The 21,189-nt window shown below is 40.8% G+C and overlaps 1 protein-coding gene and 1 long non-coding RNA gene across 2 annotated transcripts; one reads left to right on the top strand and one right to left on the bottom strand.

Annotated features, from left to right (window-relative positions):
• The first annotated feature begins 1,982 nt into the window (after positions 1 to 1,982).
• On the top strand, positions 1,983 to 11,624 carry LOC121883984 (deoxyhypusine synthase-like). The gene is made up of 10 exons (XM_042392451.1): positions 1,983 to 2,151; positions 4,011 to 4,210; positions 4,390 to 4,545; positions 4,670 to 4,791; positions 5,350 to 5,446; positions 5,609 to 5,695; positions 6,198 to 6,303; positions 6,395 to 6,498; positions 6,837 to 6,962; positions 8,129 to 11,624. Exons 2-10 carry the CDS (start codon positions 4,016 to 4,018, stop codon positions 8,222 to 8,224), a joined length of 1,089 nt encoding a protein of 362 aa, XP_042248385.1. The 5' UTR covers positions 1,983 to 2,151; positions 4,011 to 4,015; the 3' UTR covers positions 8,225 to 11,624.
• Positions 11,625 to 13,995: 2,371 nt separating this feature from the next.
• Positions 13,996 to 20,076, bottom strand: LOC121883983. Its single transcript, XR_006092280.1, has 2 exons — positions 19,446 to 20,076; positions 13,996 to 19,311 (listed from the first exon to the last, which is right to left on the bottom strand). It is a non-coding gene; the product is annotated as an uncharacterized LOC121883983 (long non-coding RNA).
• Positions 20,077 to 21,189: the final 1,113 nt, after the last annotated feature.

Raw genomic sequence — 21,189 nt, 5'->3', positions numbered from 1 at the left:
ACTTGACAAATGTAAACAATAAAACACATTAAACAACTATTTCCACAAATGATGTAATTAAATGGCTCAAAGTCTTTGTTCACTGCCCTGTGATGAGTTACGGTGGAGCATAAAGATTGTTTGGATTGGACAAAACAGTTGTTAAAATGTCATATTGTCTACTTCATCTATGTAGCTTTTGTATGTTGAACTCTTTCCCCTCTCAGTCAGCTATAATCTGCTCCTCACCTATGCTTAGTGCTGACTTTAATTTACGTTTAAAGGGCAATGTAAGAAGTATGAGCTGCACTCTGTGAAGATGTTAAAAGCACCAGCCCAGTGATTCATGTTCACTGCTGGCAGATGAATTTCTGTGCTAAAAGGTTTATCTTGTAGTCCTTTGACAGTAGAAAATCATTGATTTCACTCATACAGAACCTGTCCATGTGGCTGTCAGTTATGTGTTAGTCACCAGTAGCACTAGTCTGTACTGAAGACTGTTGAGCAGCACACAGGTGTTCTTAACTTTGAATGGGTTGGATGAGGCAGCAGTCCTGACAGTCAGAGATCTTTTGGGACAAAGGCAGACAGGATGACATTTTACAGGATATAAGACAATGTAATAATCAAGAAAACAAGTTAAAATACTCAGTTGACATCCTGTGTTGAATAACAGACCTGGAGCATGCCAGTAGACACTGTATATTCTGAATCATGTGAATCTTCAAGCATCTTAAGTAGGGCAGTTCAGATACATGGTGATGTGTAGCTAGAATGCATGTAGTTGTTCAGATTATTATATACCTTAATTCTCTCCATGCTTGCCTCCACCTGAAGTTGGTCCAGCAGTTTTTGTGCCTGAACAACACTGTTACTGCTGCACATCTTTCCAGACATTGGCTGTAGTATAAGACTCCTACCATATGTTGATTCAATATCCCCCAAAAGGAGTGACAAGAAAAGCATTTAGAGCAATAGTTTGCTTGATCCAGAGAGTCGGCTCAGGTTGTTCAAGAGAACATAGTCAGAGAGGCTCCTGACTCTCCTTTTTGACCCGTACCCCCTTTTTATTCACTGTTGGGGCCACTTCAAAGGCCCTGTGATATTGAAGGTCATATAACACAGTTCTGGAAATGTCACAAACATCACAGCCAACACTCATGAAAATATTACTGGTAAAGGCATTATGTTATGCTTCAGATATGCTGTCCTTTAAGCTACAATTATAAATAGGTAAAAAAAAAAAAAAGGTATATGATTTGTCGATTTCTGCAGTAATAGCAAGGTGGGACATTTGAGGTCTTAATCTATTAATTTGGTTTAATGTGTTCTTAGTGGGCAGAAGTACAAGGTGTAAAAAAAAATTGGCAAGCATACATTTTTTATTAGATGACTCCAGACAAGGAACTGTAAATGGGTGTGTGACACAGTAAGTATGCAGGAATGTGTTAATTATAGGAAAACAGTTTGAGCACTTCAGCAAGACTGGTATTAACTTAGAAGGACAGAGAATGATGCTCTGGATAAGTATGTTTACTAAAGTTTAATTGTAAAGTAGAGATTACACTTTTTTTTATACATTGTTAGTTTGTTGAGTGGGGGTTTATTTGCAGAGTAAACAATGAACTTATGGATATTCAACACTTTTTAAGTCTAAACAAGCCAGCCAGAATAACATCTACACCACACTGAAATACAGGTGAAAGTAGTCCTGCCTAGATAAAAGGCTCAGGTATATTTTATATAAAAATCAATGACATTGTTAGTGAGTATAATGATAAAATAATGTCGCCCTGTGTCAGCAGGGTTTTAGGTATTCTGTGCTCCTCCTTTACATAGACTATACGTGGGATAGGACAAAACATTAGCAGCAACACCTTTTTGACATGGTGTTAATAAAAACTCAGCATAATGAGCTCCACGCCTAGACAAGACTTTATGGAGACAACAGTACTGATTAATGAAGTAATACTTATATGGGACTTGCGCAGAATGCAGTTTGGTCAAGTTTGTTCCTTCGCGGTTTCCGTAGTGTGAGTTTCTATGCGGCGTCCCATGCGTTTGTTTACAGGAATGCAAACAACCAGTAATTGTCTTTCTTCTGTCTGCTGACAGCTGCTTAGTACCCAACTACCTTCTTCACTTCTTCACCCATCACCTCTTCAAGAATAGGTACGTTTTCATCTCTGTCTGTGTTATTTAACCAGGATCAAAGTCGGGACGTAACCAGCTCACAGTTAGCTTGTCTCAGCTAACTTACAGACCACGTGGGTTAAGTGTTTTATATTATTTTCTGTCCAGTCAAACACTATATATATTTTTATGTAGGCAATCCTCTGTGCAATGAATTATTGATGTGAGGAAACGAAGCTTCTTGAAGCGTTGAATCAATATGGGGCCGCTGTGATGAAAATGACTCTATTATTAAAAGGGCGAAACCTGCTGGTCAACTCTTGATACTGCATTTGTATTTGTAAATCGATTGGACATGATTTTAGGGTGTCTGCAGGTCTTGAGAAGTCTTAAGTTTCCTCGAAAAATCCCAATGAAGATAACAAAGTGTTTATAGAGTCTATACTAAAACACTTAAATATTTTCTCTGTTCAGCACCATCACACCTATAGAAAGCACTGTCACCATTAACAGATGTAAGCTCGTCTCTAATAATAACAGGCAACATGCATTTTGAAATCCATTTTATGCGGTTTCTCTGGGTCCATGTCGCACTAATTTAATTGTGTCATTAGAAATTGTTGTTATATACTGCGGGGTAGTACTGAAAATGTGAAATAATAATAATAATAATAAAAATAATAATAATGATAATAATAATAATAACTAATTCGAGACCATAAACCTACTGGTTTTCCATCATGCTTTAACTTTTTTTTGGCCAGTATGATTGTGAAACAAGTATAAAAATGCATTCTGTGTGGTATCAAAATATGAAAGGTTTAAAATGCCCACATAAAAAAATCAAGCAATGGAATAAAGTGAAATCCAATGCACATTGTTATTTGTATTTCCTGTTATGTATGCATTTACTGTGCCATAATTAAATGAAATAACATATTTTCCACCAAAAAAGCCAAACATTTCCAAGTTCCAGCTTCTAAATTGTGAGCATTTGCTGCTTTTCTGTCTTATGTGATAATAAATAGAATTTTTAGATTGTTGGTTGGACAAAACCAGCAGTATGAAGACGTCACCTTGGGCTTTAGGAAGGGGGTATTTTTCTACAGTGGCCGTTTGCAGTGCATTAAGCAGAGAGCTTAATGCACTGCAACCCAAGAAAACCACCTGCATGTCTGTTTGCTTGTCTTTTCTTAATGTGCAGTGTGTTGAGCTCTCTCAGCCGCTGTACTGGATTAATTTAGAAAACAATCTTTGTTGCAGTCCTGCTCAGAAGCACTCTGTCAGTCCTCAAGAAGTTGTAATTGACCTTCTTCAAAGTATTGAAAACTTACATAAATGAGAGATTTCAGCGTTTGATCACTTTGCACAAAAAAATTGTGTGTAGATTGATTTACCGGATTAAATTGAACTTGTTTTAAATTAAGCAACACAACACAAAGACCACGAAAACAAAGGGATCTGACTAGTTTTTCCAATGTTTTGCTCAGACCGGTAAAACTGGTTATCCATCGGTGTATTACAGCTGTGTCACATTACATAATCATTAAATATGCTAAGAAAACTACTTACTGGCTCCCTGCTTTCTGCCTCAGAATCTTCTCTATTGCAACAAGCACATCACAAAATGTGCAGTGATGTAAAGTTCAATGTCAGGCTGTTATATAATATTATTGGATCATACCATCTCTTTTCAACTGCTCATTTATCAGATACGTTTTGCTCAACAACTGGGAAGCTCTTGGCTAAATTTTCAGTATATGTCAATCAGAGATCACATTAGATCCATCCACCAGACATGTGACAGTGACAGTGTCCTGCTATTTTTACTTGATCAGGGCTCTACTGGGCATCTCTTTGATGATGACCATCCTCCTAACACAGTTTTGTTTCTGCAGAAGAGATGGCAGACCATGCCCCCTCTGTTGCAATGGAGGCTGTCCTTAAGCCCAGCTGCAGCCTGCCAGAGGACATGCCGAAGATCAAAGGCTACGACTTTAACCAAGGGGTTGATCACCAGGCGGTGCTCAAGTCCTACCTTACCACGGGTTTCCAGGCCAGCAGTTTCGGCTTGGCCGTCCAGGAGATCAACACCATGGTGAGAGGACTGGGTGTGTGGTTTCTTATAAAAAGCTCTAGTAGCCATACAGATAGTTTTGGTTTTATTGGTGCAGATTTTAAGATGTTTGATGAATGGGAACCAAAGCTTTAAATGATAGTCTGTCAGTGTAGATTTGCAATGTTGACCATTGTTGTCTAATAACTGCACACCCACAGATAGAGAAGCGTCTCGAGCCAGTGGAGGCAGATGAAGGAAATGAGGCCAGTGAATCCTCCCACGGCTCGGGCTGCACCATCTTCCTGGGGTACACCTCCAACCTCATCAGTTCTGGAGTCAGGGAGAGCATCCGCTACCTGGCAGAGCACAAAATGGTACAAACTTATACACTATCATAATTATCCAAGTCTGCTCACAGTTAAATGTCCCTGTTGTTTCACATCTAAAACAATTTGACAGGAGAAATGCATTAGTTTCTGTTTTGTTACGCTGTGTTAGGTGGATGTGATTGTAACTACAGCTGGAGGCGTAGAGGAGGATTTGATCAAGTGTCTGGCTCACACGTACTTGGGAGACTTCTCCTTGCCTGGCAAGGAGCTCCGCCAGAGGGGCATCAACAGGTTGGCTGCTATTGATTCAGTACACCTCTCACATTGACATCCTCAGAAGGATGATGATCAGGGTTCCAGCTATAAACGTGATAGCACTCTCATGTCTACATGCTAAATATGAAACTTTAGTCGTCCAGTAATCGCAGGGTTAGTGGTTTGATCCCCAGCTCCTTTTGTTCACATGTTGGAAGTGTCCTTGGGAAAGCCATTCAAAGACGACCATTTATGCTAAGCTAGGCTAACTAGCTGCTGGCTGTAGCTTCGTATTTGGTGCACAGACTTGAGAGTGATATCAATCTTCTCATTGAGCTCTTGGCAAGAAAGCAAAAATATTTCTTTAAACATGGAAATGTCAGTGGCAATACCATAAACACAAGTGTACTTGTTTACTTATTCTCCATTATACTGCATGTCAACATAACATCATCAATAGCAGATGTGCTACGTGCTCAAAATGACAAACACATGATGCAGGAGTATCATAAGATACCCATCTTAGAAGTCCCTGTTCAACCTTTTCTCCTTCATCTCTCCCACTTCTACCTCCCCTGGCCTCGCTGCATGCAGGATAGGGAACCTGTTAGTGCCCAATGATAACTACTGTAAGTTTGAAGACTGGCTGATGCCCATCCTGGACCAGATGTTGTTGGAGCAGAACACAGAGGTGGGATATTGTTTGTCTATTGCGCCCAAAAACAGTGGAAACTTTCAGTAGCTGTTAGTCCAATGTCCTTACTGACACACAGCTGTGCAGTTAGGATGTTCCAGACTTTTATCTTATTGTTTGTATCATATGACATGTGATTTGTGACCTCTCTTGTTTCAGGGCACACGCTGGACTCCTTCCAAAATGATCCATCGGCTTGGCAAGGAGATCAATAATACTGACTCTGTCTATTACTGGGCGTATAAGGTTAGTTCATACTGGTAGTGTATTGTATCATAAGTGAACAGGAGATAGAATAATAACTATGTATTTACAATTTTACAAAGTGATGTACCAAGAAGACAAGAAAAACAAAGGAAGGATTCGGAAAAATTACTTAAAATTCAGAAAATAAAGACGAGTTGCAGCAAAAATGGTCTTGATTTTTTAAAAGATTGTCTGAAAGTGGTGTTAAACTGAGTTTGTGACAAGTCTGAAGTTAATTAAAATGAGTCGCAAGTCAAGTCTAGAGTTGATTTTGTTTTTTAAATCCTGGATACAAGTCAACATTTCTAAAATTCTGTCCACGTTGCAGTATATGGATTATGATTTAAAAGTGCGTCCTGTGCCAGTGAAATCAGCGGACTAGTATGAGTTGATTGAATTTACTAATTCTGTTACGTCTGTATGTACGGTGTATTTTTGTCTACGGTGCCTTTTTGTCTGATCAAATCAGTAAATCAGTAAATGTCCTGTTCTTCCCTTTCAGAATGACATTCCAGTGTTTAGTCCCGCGCTGACAGACGGCTCTCTGGGCGACATGATATACTTTCACTCTTATAAGAACCCCGGCCTGATATTGGACATAGTGGAAGGTAGAAGCAACATTAGTGGTCCAGATCACGATCACCAAAGCTGCCTCAGTGTTATCAGTCGGTCATGTCATTGATGTGTACTTTCTGTCAGATATTCGCAGGTTGAACAGCAAGGCGGTGTTTGCCAAAAGAACAGGAATGATCATCTTGGGAGGAGGGCTGGTCAAACATCATATAGCCAATGCTAATCTTATGGTAACCAACTTCTTGTGATTTTTGTTGCTTTGTTGGCTGCACATCAGATTTTGTATACAATTCTGGAAAGTTAAGAAAACTCTAGATTGACACAGTTCTGTGAGTTTTAGTTAAAAACCCATGATCATTTTCCATGTTGCAATATTTGTCATTGAGAACAATTTTTTGACTATATATGGACATTATGTAGTTGACTGTTATGGAACCACCGTCAAAACACTTGAGGCAGAACAACAGTCGTGGCCAGCAAAGCAAACCAACTACAACATGCAAAATCCTCTGTCTCCTGGGCTCAGTTTTCTCTCTGGACACACTGTCTCTCCTTTGTCTGTCTCCAGAGGAATGGAGCCGATTACGCAGTGTTTGTGAACACGGGTCAGGAGTTTGACGGCTCAGACTCTGGGGCCAGACCTGATGAGGCCGTGTCCTGGGGCAAGATCAGAACAGATGCCAAACCCGTCAAGGTACCGACATTTATCCGGGCCATATTTGCCATGACCAGACCAAGACTAATGTCAACATTATGTTTCATTTATTACAGATATATCTGCAGATACTCTTGTTTAATAGAAGTTATTTTCAGACGTCTTCTGCTTCACTTTCAAATATTTCTCAGCCCTTACATAATGCACCTGAACTGTTTCAGATGTGGATTTTTTCCTGCATGACTATTGAACATTAGTGCAGACGCAAACGGAATCAGCTGACAAACAGACAGTTGATCTTTAACGGTTAACACACACTGCTGATGTGTAGGTGGTAGGTGAAAAGTTTTCTACACCTACATCATGTGACAGATTTGAACTCCGCTGAGCAACAAATGTTGTCCAGAACCACACTTAAATGTCAGAAGCTGGTGATTTAACACACTTTATCATCTATACTCATGACCTAACATCTCATTGGGTGTTGTGGCCATTTTAAATATCAATAAATACAACGATAAAATTCAATTTTATTTATTTATATAGCACAAAATCAACATAAAATAAAAAGAGACAATGCAAACAATCCTGACTTATTTATAGATGACTAATCTATCAATTGTGATCACATTTTTATATCACATCTGATTCAGGCATTGGCAAGGTGATGATCAGACAGGCTTGATGCATACAGTGTATTGAATGGCATTGACCGTCTCTTAGATATAACATACTGCTGAGAAACATTAATAAAACTTCTGCTATTATTTTTTATTATTTATGCCGTCAAGTATCCACAGTTAGGATTGTTTGAAAACAAAAGCAGTGCCTTAATTAGAAGTAACTGTGTTTCATTGAAATAAATTTCATGGGGATAAATGTGTTTGGACATAGTTTGATGGCACATCAGAAAGGCAGCCAAATGACGAGGCTGAGTATTATTTTGGGCCCCTGAAGCTGGAAAGAAAGGCTGTTTTTTTACTTCCTAACAAAAGGTTTGAGTGGTAATCAGGAGCTGTAGTCCACGCTTGGGCCTCAAGATGGCGATATCTGCTCAACGTTAGATCCAAGGGTGCAGCTGGGGCCAGGACTTCTGGCATCAGAGCACCAAAAAATGAAAATGAAAACCAGGGACCGCACTCATTTAAGTGTTGTTAGTGTGCAACATTACAGAAATATAACAACGTTGCATTCTTTGTTCCCAGCTGTACGCAGATGCCTCTTTAGTCTTCCCTCTGATAGTGGCCGAGACCTTCGCTCTCCATGCTGACAAGATGACTGCGAGCAAGAAAAAAGATTAAACGGTTGCCTCCTTTAATGCTCTGTTAGAAACACCAACCAGCTTTGATCCTCTGATTCTTCTCCTGTTTGTCTAATTGAAAATAAGAGTTTTAGCTTCTGAACCTTTCTGGAAAAAAACCCCCACATGTTTAAGGTCAGGCAACTAAGGTAACATCACAATGTTCTCATACATACAACGCTGCAATCGAATAACTCACTGAATGGGAGTCAGTGGGAGGGTTTCCTGTCTTAATGCTTTCCATACCAATATTTACTTGTTAAAACAAGTACTGTTTTTTTCTCTCTTATTCAGATAGCTGAAATAACATGGTTGCATGCTATAGCACGTACCAAAGAGACGGTGTAGAACGCGTCAGATTTTAGCATGTGTGTGAGAGAGAGAGAGAGAGAGAGAGAGAGAGAGAAAGAGAGAAAGAGAGAGAGAGAAAGAGAAAGGATAAATACACACTCAGGCAGTTTTATTTAAAAAGAAAGTTTGAATTTATTTCAGTTTAGTTGTGGCATGATACAGTCACTTTAATATTATTTATGTGAAGAATCCTTTTTATGTTATTAAACTTACTGTCAGGGGGGAAGATGTCTTTGTTTAGTTTAATAAATCATAAACTGATCATTTTTCCTTTTATTCAATGAGCGTTTAGTGGACAATTGGTGTTTGTGCAGTACATCTATGTCAGAAGTCCACAGGGGGGTCCTGAATGTGATCTTTTTGTCTGAAGTGATGAAAAATAATATTTAGAATATTAAATACAATTTGAAAAACCTCAGTTGCATCTGAAATATATCTAGAAACAAAAAAGTGGACTACACGTGGCCACAGAAAGTGTCTTGCTATTGAAGGCATAACCAATTTTCCTAATAGACCACTGAGAGATACATTTATCTATAAACGTATATTTTTTTTTGGGTTGTAAAAAAAAAACTCAGATGTCTTTCTGTAAACTCGGATTCAGCTTCCATCCTCTTGAAATGTCTGTTTTTAATAAACAAAAAGACAAAACGTGCTACGCACAGTGCGGTGTGATTCTGCGGCCAGAGTTTGTCATTGAAACGTTTTATGAGTCTGTCTGAGATTGTCTGGAGAGCACCTCCAGTCACCTTCATGCCGTTTGTGAGATCCTCCCTTCAAAGCATGTACTCCAGCTTCTCGTAAGAGCAACTCTCAACTGATGCATGTGTGTATTGTTACTGCTTGCTCATACACAGACAAGCAGTTATAGGTGGGACTCTCAGCTCCTTCCCCTTCTGTTGTCAGCAGAATCAACCACATAATCTCGTAACAATGATAAAGACATTTCCCATCACAATGCATCAGTCTGCTGTTGTGGGAAAGGATATTTCCTGTGGTTAATCTCTGTTCCCATATCCTTAAGCTTTAGCCAGTGTTATATTCACAACCTGGTTATATTTGCAGCTTTTAGAATGGAAATCTGTGTGTTTAGTAAATTAACTGAACCCTTTGTGGGTTGAGTTGTTTAAAGTTTCTTTTGTAGTGGGAATATTGACCTTTTCATTTTTGGAAACAGAGATGGAGAAGTGGAATTGGAACTGGGATAAGGTCAACTTTCCCTAAACCTCAGCCCTGTGTGTCACACACACACACACACACACACACTCACACTCACACTCACGAGTTGGGCGTTCCTGTCTTGGTACAAACTGCTTTTCCATTCAGTCCTTCTATCATTTCCTATTGGCGGTGGCACAGTGTGTGTTTACCCAGGGCTTGACAATTAAATTTTTTTTTTTTTTTCAAAGGCAGCGGTGTATGAATTTTCAGCCTATAGAAACTCATGTTTGTTCTGTGCTTAATAGAAAGATTACAGGGAGACGGAGAGGGCTGAAAAGAGTGAGATAGAGACTCTGTGCATGTGTGTGTGGATGAGCTGTAGTCACGCTATGATAATATTGTGTGGCGTCTGCACAGAGCAGACAGTGTTTGCCCCCTCCTTCTCTGCGGAACAATCAGTACACTGTGTGATGTGCAGGGCCACAGCAGTAATAATGGCAATTATGTCTTCTCCAGGGGCAGATTGGCAGCTTTTTTATGGTGAGAAGCAAAGAGCCAGACACGAAGAGAGAAAGAAGGAAAACACAGGAGGGAGAAGGGGGGGGGGCTGACCTGCTGCACAGCTGCAGGGTGGGGCGAATCTGTGAGAAGTGGGGGGAGAGAGAGAGAGAGGGAAAAGAAAGGAAATACACCGAGGATAGATTTGTGCACATTTGCATATTTATATCACTTTCTGATTAGGTTTGTGTATGACTGTGAGATTGGGTGAGTGCTCCGTCCGGTTGCATTGGCCCAGCTCCTTATCTCCACCTCTGTTTACCTGTTATGTTGCCATAGGAACTCCCATCCTGGGAAGCCTATTGGCCAACCCGAAGAGGTTGAGGCAGGTGAGGGAGTGCAGGTGCGTGGGAGGAAGGAAGAAAGAAATTTTTTAGAGTGAGGGACGAGACAGACAGATAAACATTCAGATACAGAAGGAAAACAATAAAGTAATAAATGTATGAAAGGCGGATGAAGATGATTGGAAGCAGGACAAGCTGAGTAAGACGGTGTTAGAGAGACCTCATGCTGCTTTCTCAGAAACAGGAAGTTGTCAGTTGAACCGCTGTCTCCTCTCCTGACGCAGCTGATGACGACCATGTGTCACTGTTGCTATAGTAACCACGTAGCAAGGACAAACATCCGGATGACAACTTACTGTTGTGACACCATTTAAAAAAACAAAAAAACCTAATTTGTTATAAAAATAATAGTGAGAGGATGTGGTGACAAGTTCCCCTTTTGCCTTTCGGAAGTCCAGGTACCGATGCATAAGAAATGTATCTCTTGTGACTTTTCTCTAAAGGAAATGCATTCGGATGTCACTGATCTAAGATTATTCAGTACTGTAAGAGTAACTGTACCATTATGTCTTCACATTTCCTCCATATTTCAAGGAATGAAAAAAGCACGGCTAAGAAAGAGAATTGAAAGCCGCATGATCATTACTATGATGTAATCCAACTTCAAGTCACTGTGAGATATAAATTTACAATATCAAAAATTACGCAGGAGTGAAAAAATAGAAACACTTGGTTTCGCTTTCCTCATTTGACCTTTTAATATGTAATTGAAGCATCACTTGTGTAAATGTGAATTTATATTTTGCAAGTTCTTTCTCTTATTTGAATCTAAGATGTTTTCTGTTTTGACTTTTCTCCTGTTTCTGGTCTGCGCTTCTTTTCTTGATAATGTGAACATGTGATAGGCCTTCCACTGTCCTCTAGTTGATTACCTTGATTTGTAACACATCTTCTTGTTAGTATAAATGCCGGTCAAGTGACTGTTGTTCCTATCCTGATGAAGGTTTGCTGATCTTTATAAGTGGAAAAATAAATGCATCTGAATTATGTGTGTGTGGCTTTCAGTTCTCTCTTTCTTGATGCCTGCCTGCTAGTCAGCATCTCACAATGATAGCTGTGTTTTTTATTGACAGTAACATGGTGTCATGAAACTTTAGCCTCTTTGTTTTCTTGATATTTTTTTTCTCTCGCTCAATGTCTCATGAAGACTTTCAGATATGCATACGTGTGGGAAAAGTGTTAGACTGTGCAGCGCTCACAAGAGACAAAGGGTTAATGTTGCAGAACTGCACAGCAAGCTCTTTGTGAAGTGACAACTTTTGATCAATCTGATTTTTAATGTGAAACAACAATGGAAACATGCTGTGAAAACCTTTTACCATCAGAATTTAAGGTCAGTAACAGGCAACCAAATGCAAACTTTCATTTCAGGCAAAAGACAAAAACAAGCTTTATTTACTGATAAACACAAGCGAGGAGAGGAACTACTGTTATTCAGTGAAATGTCCTGGTGATCTGTGTTTGGACTGGAAACCAGGAGATTTCCTGTTCTTGACCTCAACAAAGAGAAGTAGACAAACAAGGTGATGAAGAGAAAGTTAAGATATGACCCACAATGCACGTATGCATTCACATACACACACGAAGGATATACTCACTCTCTCTCTCTCTATATATATATATACATACACATAGAAACATGGATATGCTATATATAATTAAGTCTTAATATTATGTTAGTGATTTTGTTTCATTGACTCTTGATGCTTCGGCAATATTGTGACATTCATGCCATTAAAGCAAATTTGAATTTGATATAAACTTAATATTTTAATATTGCATTTGTGATGTAAGATTTATTGAAGATATGATTGACAAAACAAGACACAAGTACTGCTTTTGAAAAGAATTTCATTTTATTGTAATGTTCATGAAACCACATTTGTTTAATTTGTACATTTTGTTTGGAAAAATAAATACAAGTGAAGAAACTGCAACACAGGCCTTCTTTCAACAAAAAAATAAATCATAAATATACAAAAAAAACACAAGACACAAGGCTGGTTTGGCTTTAAATGAACAAAAAACAAAAACAAAACATGAACAAACACTGAAAACAACGACAGAAGTATTTCAGAATCTATAAATATATTTTTTTAACTTTTACACTGATTTTTCATTAAAGGAGCTGATATGGTTTCATGCATGAATGTAGATTTTTATGGTCTGTAAATGCTATAAGCAGGCATGAATCCAATTGAAGTGTTTCATTACAAAATATGAATGTTCACATCTGTTGTGGAAAAAAATGCAGCTGCGGATTCAGCGAGACAAATCTTTAATAAACATTTACATACTCTTCAACACAAACATAGACTTAAATGAAAGTTTCATAACTGTAAGTCATTTCAATGCAGGTTTCTTTAAGTCATTTTAATACAGGTATTATAATGATATTATAATGATAAAGAAGTCAGCTGTGTGTGTGTGTGCGTGTGTGTGTGTATGTGTGTGTGGAAATGAGACCAGTCCCCTGTTCCTGCTGAACTGAGCCAGCCGACGTCACACACTGATTATCAGCACAGCAGGCACAGGAGACCGACCCAGCAGGGGGTGAGGGCAGGGAGGGGGGGGCAGACAGAGGTGATCTTACACACACACACACACATAACTTAGACCAACCCGTACACAAGACAGACAAATACACACTGATGCTCATGCAGAAATCAACAGGTGGAAGCATAAACAAAACATGAATGCACGCGTAAAGTTACACAAATCTACACACACACACAGACACACAGACACAGACACACACTGCCCCCGAGAGATCCTGGCAGCCGCTGATACAAATGACGACATAAGATAGCATATTGCTTGCCCAACAGGAACAGGAGCAGTCTTCGACACTAATGAGACAGCTGACATTTAGCAGACACTGACACACTGAAGCCGCACAATTTCAACTAATTCAACAGATTACCAGTCATTACAAGAAGCTCACAGACAGTGATACCTACTTCCATAAACCCCTCCTTTACCACAGTGCATCACCCTGACAGTCTCGCACCATGGTAGTGAGTCACCCATGAGCCACACAGGCACTTGGCCACGCATGCTGTCGAACTTCAACACATACTGTCACAGCACAGGCCTGTAAAAAGAGTCTAAGAACAGTTTCAAAAGGCAAATTAAGTCATCAGCTCTGTGCCTTTGTTTACACACCTACACAATATCTACAGAGGTATAAATTTAGGCCTTTGCTCATCTGGTGTCGATGTGAAGGGCGGTGGTTTGATGCAGCGCAGCCCCTCCCTGACCTTTACTCTCCCTGCTGCAGGCTGTGGCCCTGTGGCGGCAGAACTTAACCACTGTGAACATGGCAGACACTCACTGTTCACATGTGGGTTAAGTCCTGCTGCCGCACAGCCAGGCTGTGAGCATCTGTTCATGACACAGAGCGAGATGGGCGTGTGTGTGTGTTGTGTGCGAGTATGCAAATTAGAAACATGGGTGAGACTGTGCGCGAGTTAGCGAATTAGTGTGTGAACGAGAAAGAGTCGCTCTTATTCGTGTCAGCCATTGGAAATCCCTGGCAATGTGATTCAGTCCTGTAGTCTCAAAAATCACTCTGCCAGGAATTCCCCTGGCCAACAGAGACCACTAGACAGTTTGTGGTGAGAAGATGTCAAAGCATGCAAGAATACTAATAAATAAATTGACCTCCGGCATCATTGTTACCTGTAATAGTTAACGTTGCTGCCTAATTAGCTGTATTGCGCATCTAAAGTGGTCTGATTCGCTACATCTTTGTCATCCACAGGTCATAGCCGCTGCGCTCTCTCTCTCAGTCCTGGGTGTACTGTATGTGCATGTTCCTCGTCAACTCCCAGACTTCCCGTGGCCTCTTATAAAAATAGCTTTTCAATGACAGAATGGAGAATTAGGCTAGAAGGAAGTGGCCAGTCAAGTGGCACTCCCTTTAAAAGACGTTTGCTCCGCTCTATTCTGCTTCTGCCCCTTTATCTGTGCCCCTTGTGTGAGGGAAAAAGGCTGGAGATCACTGGGCCGTGTTTCCTCTGCCGCTAAGCTACTGCTAAATGTCTCAAGAAATGATCAGGAATTTTCATGTTGTGTAAAGGAACTGATACTATGTTTTTTATAGGTTATTGTCTAATTACTGTCTGTCAAATGATACATGATAACATCCTTCACTAGCAAAAAACCCCAAAAAAACAAGGACAAGCACATACACTCATCACGCCTAGAGCAGAACATATTATTGTGAATTCCTTTTTGTTGAATTTTACATGTCTGGACAGGACATATTTAAATAATTGAATGTCATTCCGAGCTCCAGATCCACACTGAATGCTGTTTTGCCATCCCCTTATTTTCAGCAGCATGAATATTCCACCAGGCACAAGGTATGAGTCAGTGGGACGCTTTTGGGGAACTCCAGACTCTAAATAAGTTTGAGCCGTCTGTTGTCGCTGTGTGCCTGCTGCAGAGCTTTGCCAGGATCACAGTGAGCTTGGGCACCGTCACTAATGCTGTATCATTGTTGTCACAAATCTGCTGCAGCCAGGTCTGAATGCTTGGAAAGAGCTTCCCAAAATAGTAAAAAAGACCTACTTCTCATTTGATACCGTGTCTTTAACAGAATTCAGTATTTTTTTTTTAATACCACTCAACTAAGCAACTTGCGCTAAGCAGCAAACATAAAACTCAGCAGACCGTTTTCTAATTTCCTCCAGGCCAATGTTCTTTCTCTCAGTCTGTGGTCCAATCAGCCAATAACACTAATTTAGAAATCGCTCAGAACACACAAATTTTGGTGCCACTGAGAAGAAATTAAAAAAAAAAAGAAAAAAAAAAGTTGCTTCTTTCTCTGTGTGCTCTCTCTTTATATAAAATGTCTCTCTTTTACTCTCTCTCACAGATTACAGTACAAGAAGCATTTTTGAGGCCCAGGCTGGATCGGCATAATTTTAGGGCCAGGTTATCTGAGATATTATTATCACATTGTGGCGCAGCTCAGTCTTACAAAGCACTCCACTGTTTAGTCACCCAGTTCATGGAAAACTAAAATATGCACATGAAAGTGTCTGTTTCCACATGGTCACAATCAGAGGTGCCGTCTTAAGAAAGAAGGTCGTTTAAGGTCCCAGCACCCATCAAAGACAGCACGCTAACTCCTCTTTAACTCCTCTCCATCGACCTAAAACCCTCTATCCCGCCATCCTTTCATCTGGCAGTGGCTCATCTCGTGTGTTATTTTCTCTGCCTTTTCATCTTTTCCATCGGTTTCTCTCTTCCCCCTTGCGTTCCCCCGGTCGAACCCGCAGCCGTTAATGTCTATGAGCTCATTCCTTCCCTTCCCCTGTAATGACGGCATTCTGGTTGACGCATGCTGTCCAACACCTCACCTCAAACACTCGCTGTGAGGATCTCAACATGTCTCACTTTTGCGTTTGGCCTGTCTTGTTTTTTGGAGTCCTACATTGGAGCCAAGCAATGCTGTTGTTACACTTTTCTCAAATTGGATGTTTATTATGGTTAGAAATAATCATAAGGTTCTGCAATGTGGGCTGCAACTCATTGGCAGCTCATAATTGTGCCAACGTGTTGCATCCTGACGGAGGCGTGGAATAGGAAAATTAGTATCACTGAGTGACGATCGCCAGCAGATGTACCCTAGTAAAGTACATGGCTTTCGGCCTTGTGTGTGGGTGTTTTAGACCAGCGTGTGTGTGTGTGTGCTTAGCTCCTTTTAGGGTGTACAGATTTTAGGGTGTACATTGTACGCTATGTGTGTGTTCTGCTATGTTGATATTCGTGCACACGACGTACGGAGGTCCAAGTGTAGACGTGGCCACTGGCTGTTTTCACAGACCGTCTCTCCTCTTCAGCGTGAGTTCAGAATTGACATTGCCGTTTACACAAGGGCAAACAGTTAAGTGGAAGAGCCTCTGTTGAGACAGCTGGATCTCAACCCCTTGTTGTTTCAACACATATCTTCTCTCTCCCTATGCCCTTGTATGCACGCACACACATGCACACACATGCACAGGCCAGACACAATCTGGCTCTTTGCACACAATATGCTCACTATCAATAAACAAACACAGTTATGTCAGTGGACTGCCGGGCAAACACGGCATGTGCGTTAGCTGGGTTCTCACTCTCTCACTCTGTCTCATAAACCAGGAATAGTACAAATACATACCAATCTGACATCATTCGCACCTCCAGGCTGCGAACTGCTTCACAGAGCAAACAGTGAGCAGGGTAACCCCACAGGCTGGCTGTCCGGTGCTATTGTGCACTTTATTAGTAATTACTTATCAAACTGAAACATATGTCATTTTTATATCTTTCCATTGCATCAGAGAATTTCACAGAGGGCAGCTTGTTTCCAACCACAGCTTCATGTGAAATCAATATGTCTAAGTCTAATGGTTCAAGACATTATGTCAACATTGCACAAGGGTTACAATAACGTCTGAATTCCCTCCTTTAAGTGTAAATATGCCACGTTTGCTTTTCATAATTGCCGTCGTATCTATTACGCCTCTTAAAAACACTTGCCCTGATAAGTGCAGAATACGTCTCGCAGAGGAACAAAAAAGTAACTGTGACTACCTCACCTGAGCCTTTTGCTAAGACCAAAAAGGTGAAGACCTGAGCGAGCGTGAGGAGGAAGGGTGCCTGACGCAGCAGAAACTGTGGTTGCATTTTCACTGCAACTTTTTTGCTTTACTTACATTTTCAAGACAATGTTTTTGAGTCTTCAGTCTGACCAATAACAGTATGAACTCAGAAGTGGAAGAGCAGACATCTTGACTTGGCCTTCTAAAATCTTTTGGATGGATGCTAATTCAACCATCTTAGTTTCTTTACCCCAAATACAGCAAAACAGTTGAAAAATATGTGAAAATGTGTGAAAATGCAGTACGCATCCCACCCACTAAAACCTAGATCTTTGAACCCACACACCTTTCACAGCACCACACCCTATAGCTCCCTGGCTTCCAGACAGAGTGTGTGTCTGGGTATGTGTGTGCATGTGAGTAAGATTGTATTTGTTTCATATTGCGTGTGAGGGTGTAATTATTGCTGGGGCTGTGACATTCAATGACATTCAAACAAGGACTCGTGATCTACTATGGTCTATGGGCCTTCTCTGTCCTTCCCTGCACTTTTCCTGAATCAAAGAGGAACGTTCATTGGCTGACCTGGAATCAGTGGAACGCGCCACATGTGGGACATTAGTCTGAGAATAAAAAAAAGTTTTTCCAGCTCCAGATTAAAAAAAAAAAAAAAAAAAAAAGAGAAAAGCTCTAAGTCTCTTCAGGCTGTAAAGCTAGCCTCAGCAGTGAAGAGCCCAGCCCAAGCTCGTGGTCTGCTCCCTGTAGCCCAATGCGTGTAACCCTATCCTCTGCCTGATTCGTTGCCAAACACCCTTACCACCACCAGCCCTGTACTTAGTCCACAGCCGCACTGCTGCCACTGAACCACACATGTACAAATGGATGCAGAAACTGTGCACACACACACACACACACACACATACACACACACCCACTTTTATTCCACTACGCCACGGTTTCCTGAGCCTGGGCCCATTCCTACGGATTGCTGCCGGGCATAAGCCGCCCCACCAAAGCCAAGGCTTGAGCCCTGGATTCCAACCTTCTCTCATCCTTCTGCTCCCTCTATTCCACCTTTCCTACATCCATCCATTCATCCACCCTTTTGGCCTTCCCTGGCAGGATTTACAACGTCATGATACCTCAATGTTAAAGGCAGAATAACAATATCTCCCACCTCTCTTGCCTCTCTCCCATGTCCTTTGCCTCAGAGGTTATCTAATGCCACAGTCAGTCGCATAGAGAGCAAAGCAGAACATCCCCTTTCGTTGGCCCAAATTAACTCTATCATGTCTCTCTTCTTTGCTTCACCCTCATGTTAACCTCATTCAGCTCCATTTTTGCCTTCTGCTGCCCAATTTGGCCAACACCAACACTCCCAGAGGGGAATCAGACAGCAGGACAGCGGACAGGAAGACGGAGACGGCCGGACCTGAACTGTAGCTGAAACTGGGTTACAGCTACAGTAGCTGCTGGATTCCCTTCCTTTCATGGAGGTTTGGGAGCTCACAGACTTACAGGGCCTCTGAACAATGAGAGGAATGTTTGAGCGACTCCGGCCTCGTTTCACTACTACCATTACGTATCTCGGCTGCTTTTCTAGAACTTTTTATGACCTCTATTCCCGCATTGTGCTGCCAGCGACACCCCACGAAGAAGCACACAGAATGATGGACATGTAGACAGATAGACCACACACGCACGGGTAAACGGATGACAGACGTACACGGCAGCGTACGCAGACAGTTGCATAGGAAGAAAGACAAACAGGTAGAGGCAATTATGCAGTAAATCATTCAGACGGGTGGAGATATAATCCCCAAATCAAACAGACAGACAGACAGACACGCAGACAGGCAGACAGAAATTAAGCCATCCCATTCAAAGAAACTATTTACATCTGACCTTTGTAATGGAGCCGGTCCACAGTGGCAGACCGCAGACTCAGATCGGGGCAATATTCCAGTACCAATATTACAGTACATTTGAATAGCAGGCACATATTGCTGTCACTCCATGTGGACGTCTGTCCTGATCAACAGGTTGCAAGATTTGCTGTGAAGTGAGTGTGAAGTGCCTCTCTGTGGAAGACCAGTGGTTCGAGACAACAAAAAAAAAAAGAAAGTCAAAGAAAAGTGTACAGATTTGCCGGGTAATAAAGTCATAAAACAGTAAAAAGGCAACAATCAACTTCTGAGAAGAAAGCTACACCTACCTGAGAGAAAACATTTTTTTTTTACTCCTTTCCTCCCGTCTCATTTTCACTCTCCTCATGCTCTCCAGTGTCACAAAGTTGAACTTCACAGTTGCCGGCCCCTCTCTCACCCTCTCTCTCTCTCTCTCTCTTGCTGTTCTTCTGTGTCTCTTGCTCTTTGTCTTTCTTGTCAGTCTCTCTCCTTCGGCTGTGCAGACAGGAGTGTGTGTGAACGGCGAGTGTGTCTGGGAGCCAGACAGGGTGAGAGTAAGCGAGTGGGCGGACCCTGCCCAGTGCAGGGGATTCCTTTATGACGATGTCAGAGGAGAGGGGCCCTCCCCTTCCTTGTCTCCCCTTTGCCTCCCCTCTCTTCCCCCTCTTCCCTTGTGCATGGCCGAGGTTGCTGCTGCTAGAACACAGGAAAGGGGGCAGGGAGATAATTGGCCACACAGCTGCTAATAAACGAGCAGAGGCTGTTTGAGTCAATAGCAGGCAGGAAGAGCTAAATGTGCAGTGTTTCAATGGACAAACATACTGAGGTGGTTTTGTTACAATGCTTTGTATGTTGAAGATGTTCTGTACAGAGGTGAGAATAGCAAGAAGTTACATGTTTTAAGTCAGATAGTCATCATATCTCTCTATGTCTGACAATGATCAGAGTGAACACATTTATCCTGCTGAGACACTGTTTATAAAAACTATAATAGCTGTTTCTTAGATGTCAGAACGTGCTTTTAATATCATTTTGTAAAAAAAAATTGGAGACGTTTGTTACCTTTTTTCAAAAATCTAGGAATTCACAGTTGTGTGCATACATACGGATAAGTGTATTCATTATTTAATGATTTTTAATTGCAAAACTTTTAAAAACAGACAGAAAGAAGGGTAAAAAGTATAAAAGCAAAGAGAAATATTGACAAGGTTAGAGCCAATAATTAACAGTTGTTGCATTTTATGGTGCAGTGACAAAAAAAACTTATTTAACTTTACATACATATACATCCATAGCCTTGGTCAAAGTCTATGGATGTGGGCAAATATCTGATCAGTTTAGTTGTGGTAAACAATGCAGCATTAAGTGGTCTTGTCTCCTGTTCTTCAAGCTTTTTTTTTACACGGAAAGAGTAACTTTCAACTTGGGAAGGAGTTACAGTAATCTAAGCAAAAAAAAGACAAAAACATGGCTTTTTTCAGATTGCTTAAAACTAGACAGTGATTCAATCTGGAAAACATTTTCAGCCAAAAGTTAAGAAAGAGTGGGAGTGAGAGCTAGTGGAATGAGTCAACAGGTGTGCATAAAAGTTTAAATTTAGCAACTCTGTGTGATCAGGACATCACATCTTAGTCACTGTAGTGACACTGATGTCTGTATTTTACCCATATAAAGAACAATAATAAATTCTCAATAACAGTGATTCAAATCAACTGACAGCAATGGTGGTTTCACTACTCAAAATGAGAAAACAGCTGAAATGTCACAGTATTTATATCACGGTCTTTACAACTTCAGATATGGATAAGGCTGGCACCAGTTTGGGATCTTTTCTGGACTCATATCACACTGATTGATAAGCCTGTAGTATGAAAGTTGTCTCCTGATAGTAATTAATATCATAATCTCTTGCATGGATATTCTTCCTAGTCATGTTATTATTTTTATGTCCCTTATACTACTGATTTTATTTCTATTGTGTTTTTTGTTTTTATTTTTTATGCCACTGTTGTTACATGTGTTGTAAGCAACTAGGAATGTCTCACAATGTGA

This window comes from Thunnus maccoyii, chromosome 18, assembly GCF_910596095.1.
Source record: "Thunnus maccoyii chromosome 18, fThuMac1.1, whole genome shotgun sequence".
Lineage (NCBI taxonomy): Eukaryota > Metazoa > Chordata > Actinopteri > Scombriformes > Scombridae > Thunnus > Thunnus maccoyii.
The sequence above is the reverse complement of the archived record's forward strand: the minus strand, read 5'-3'. Positions and strand labels throughout refer to the sequence as shown.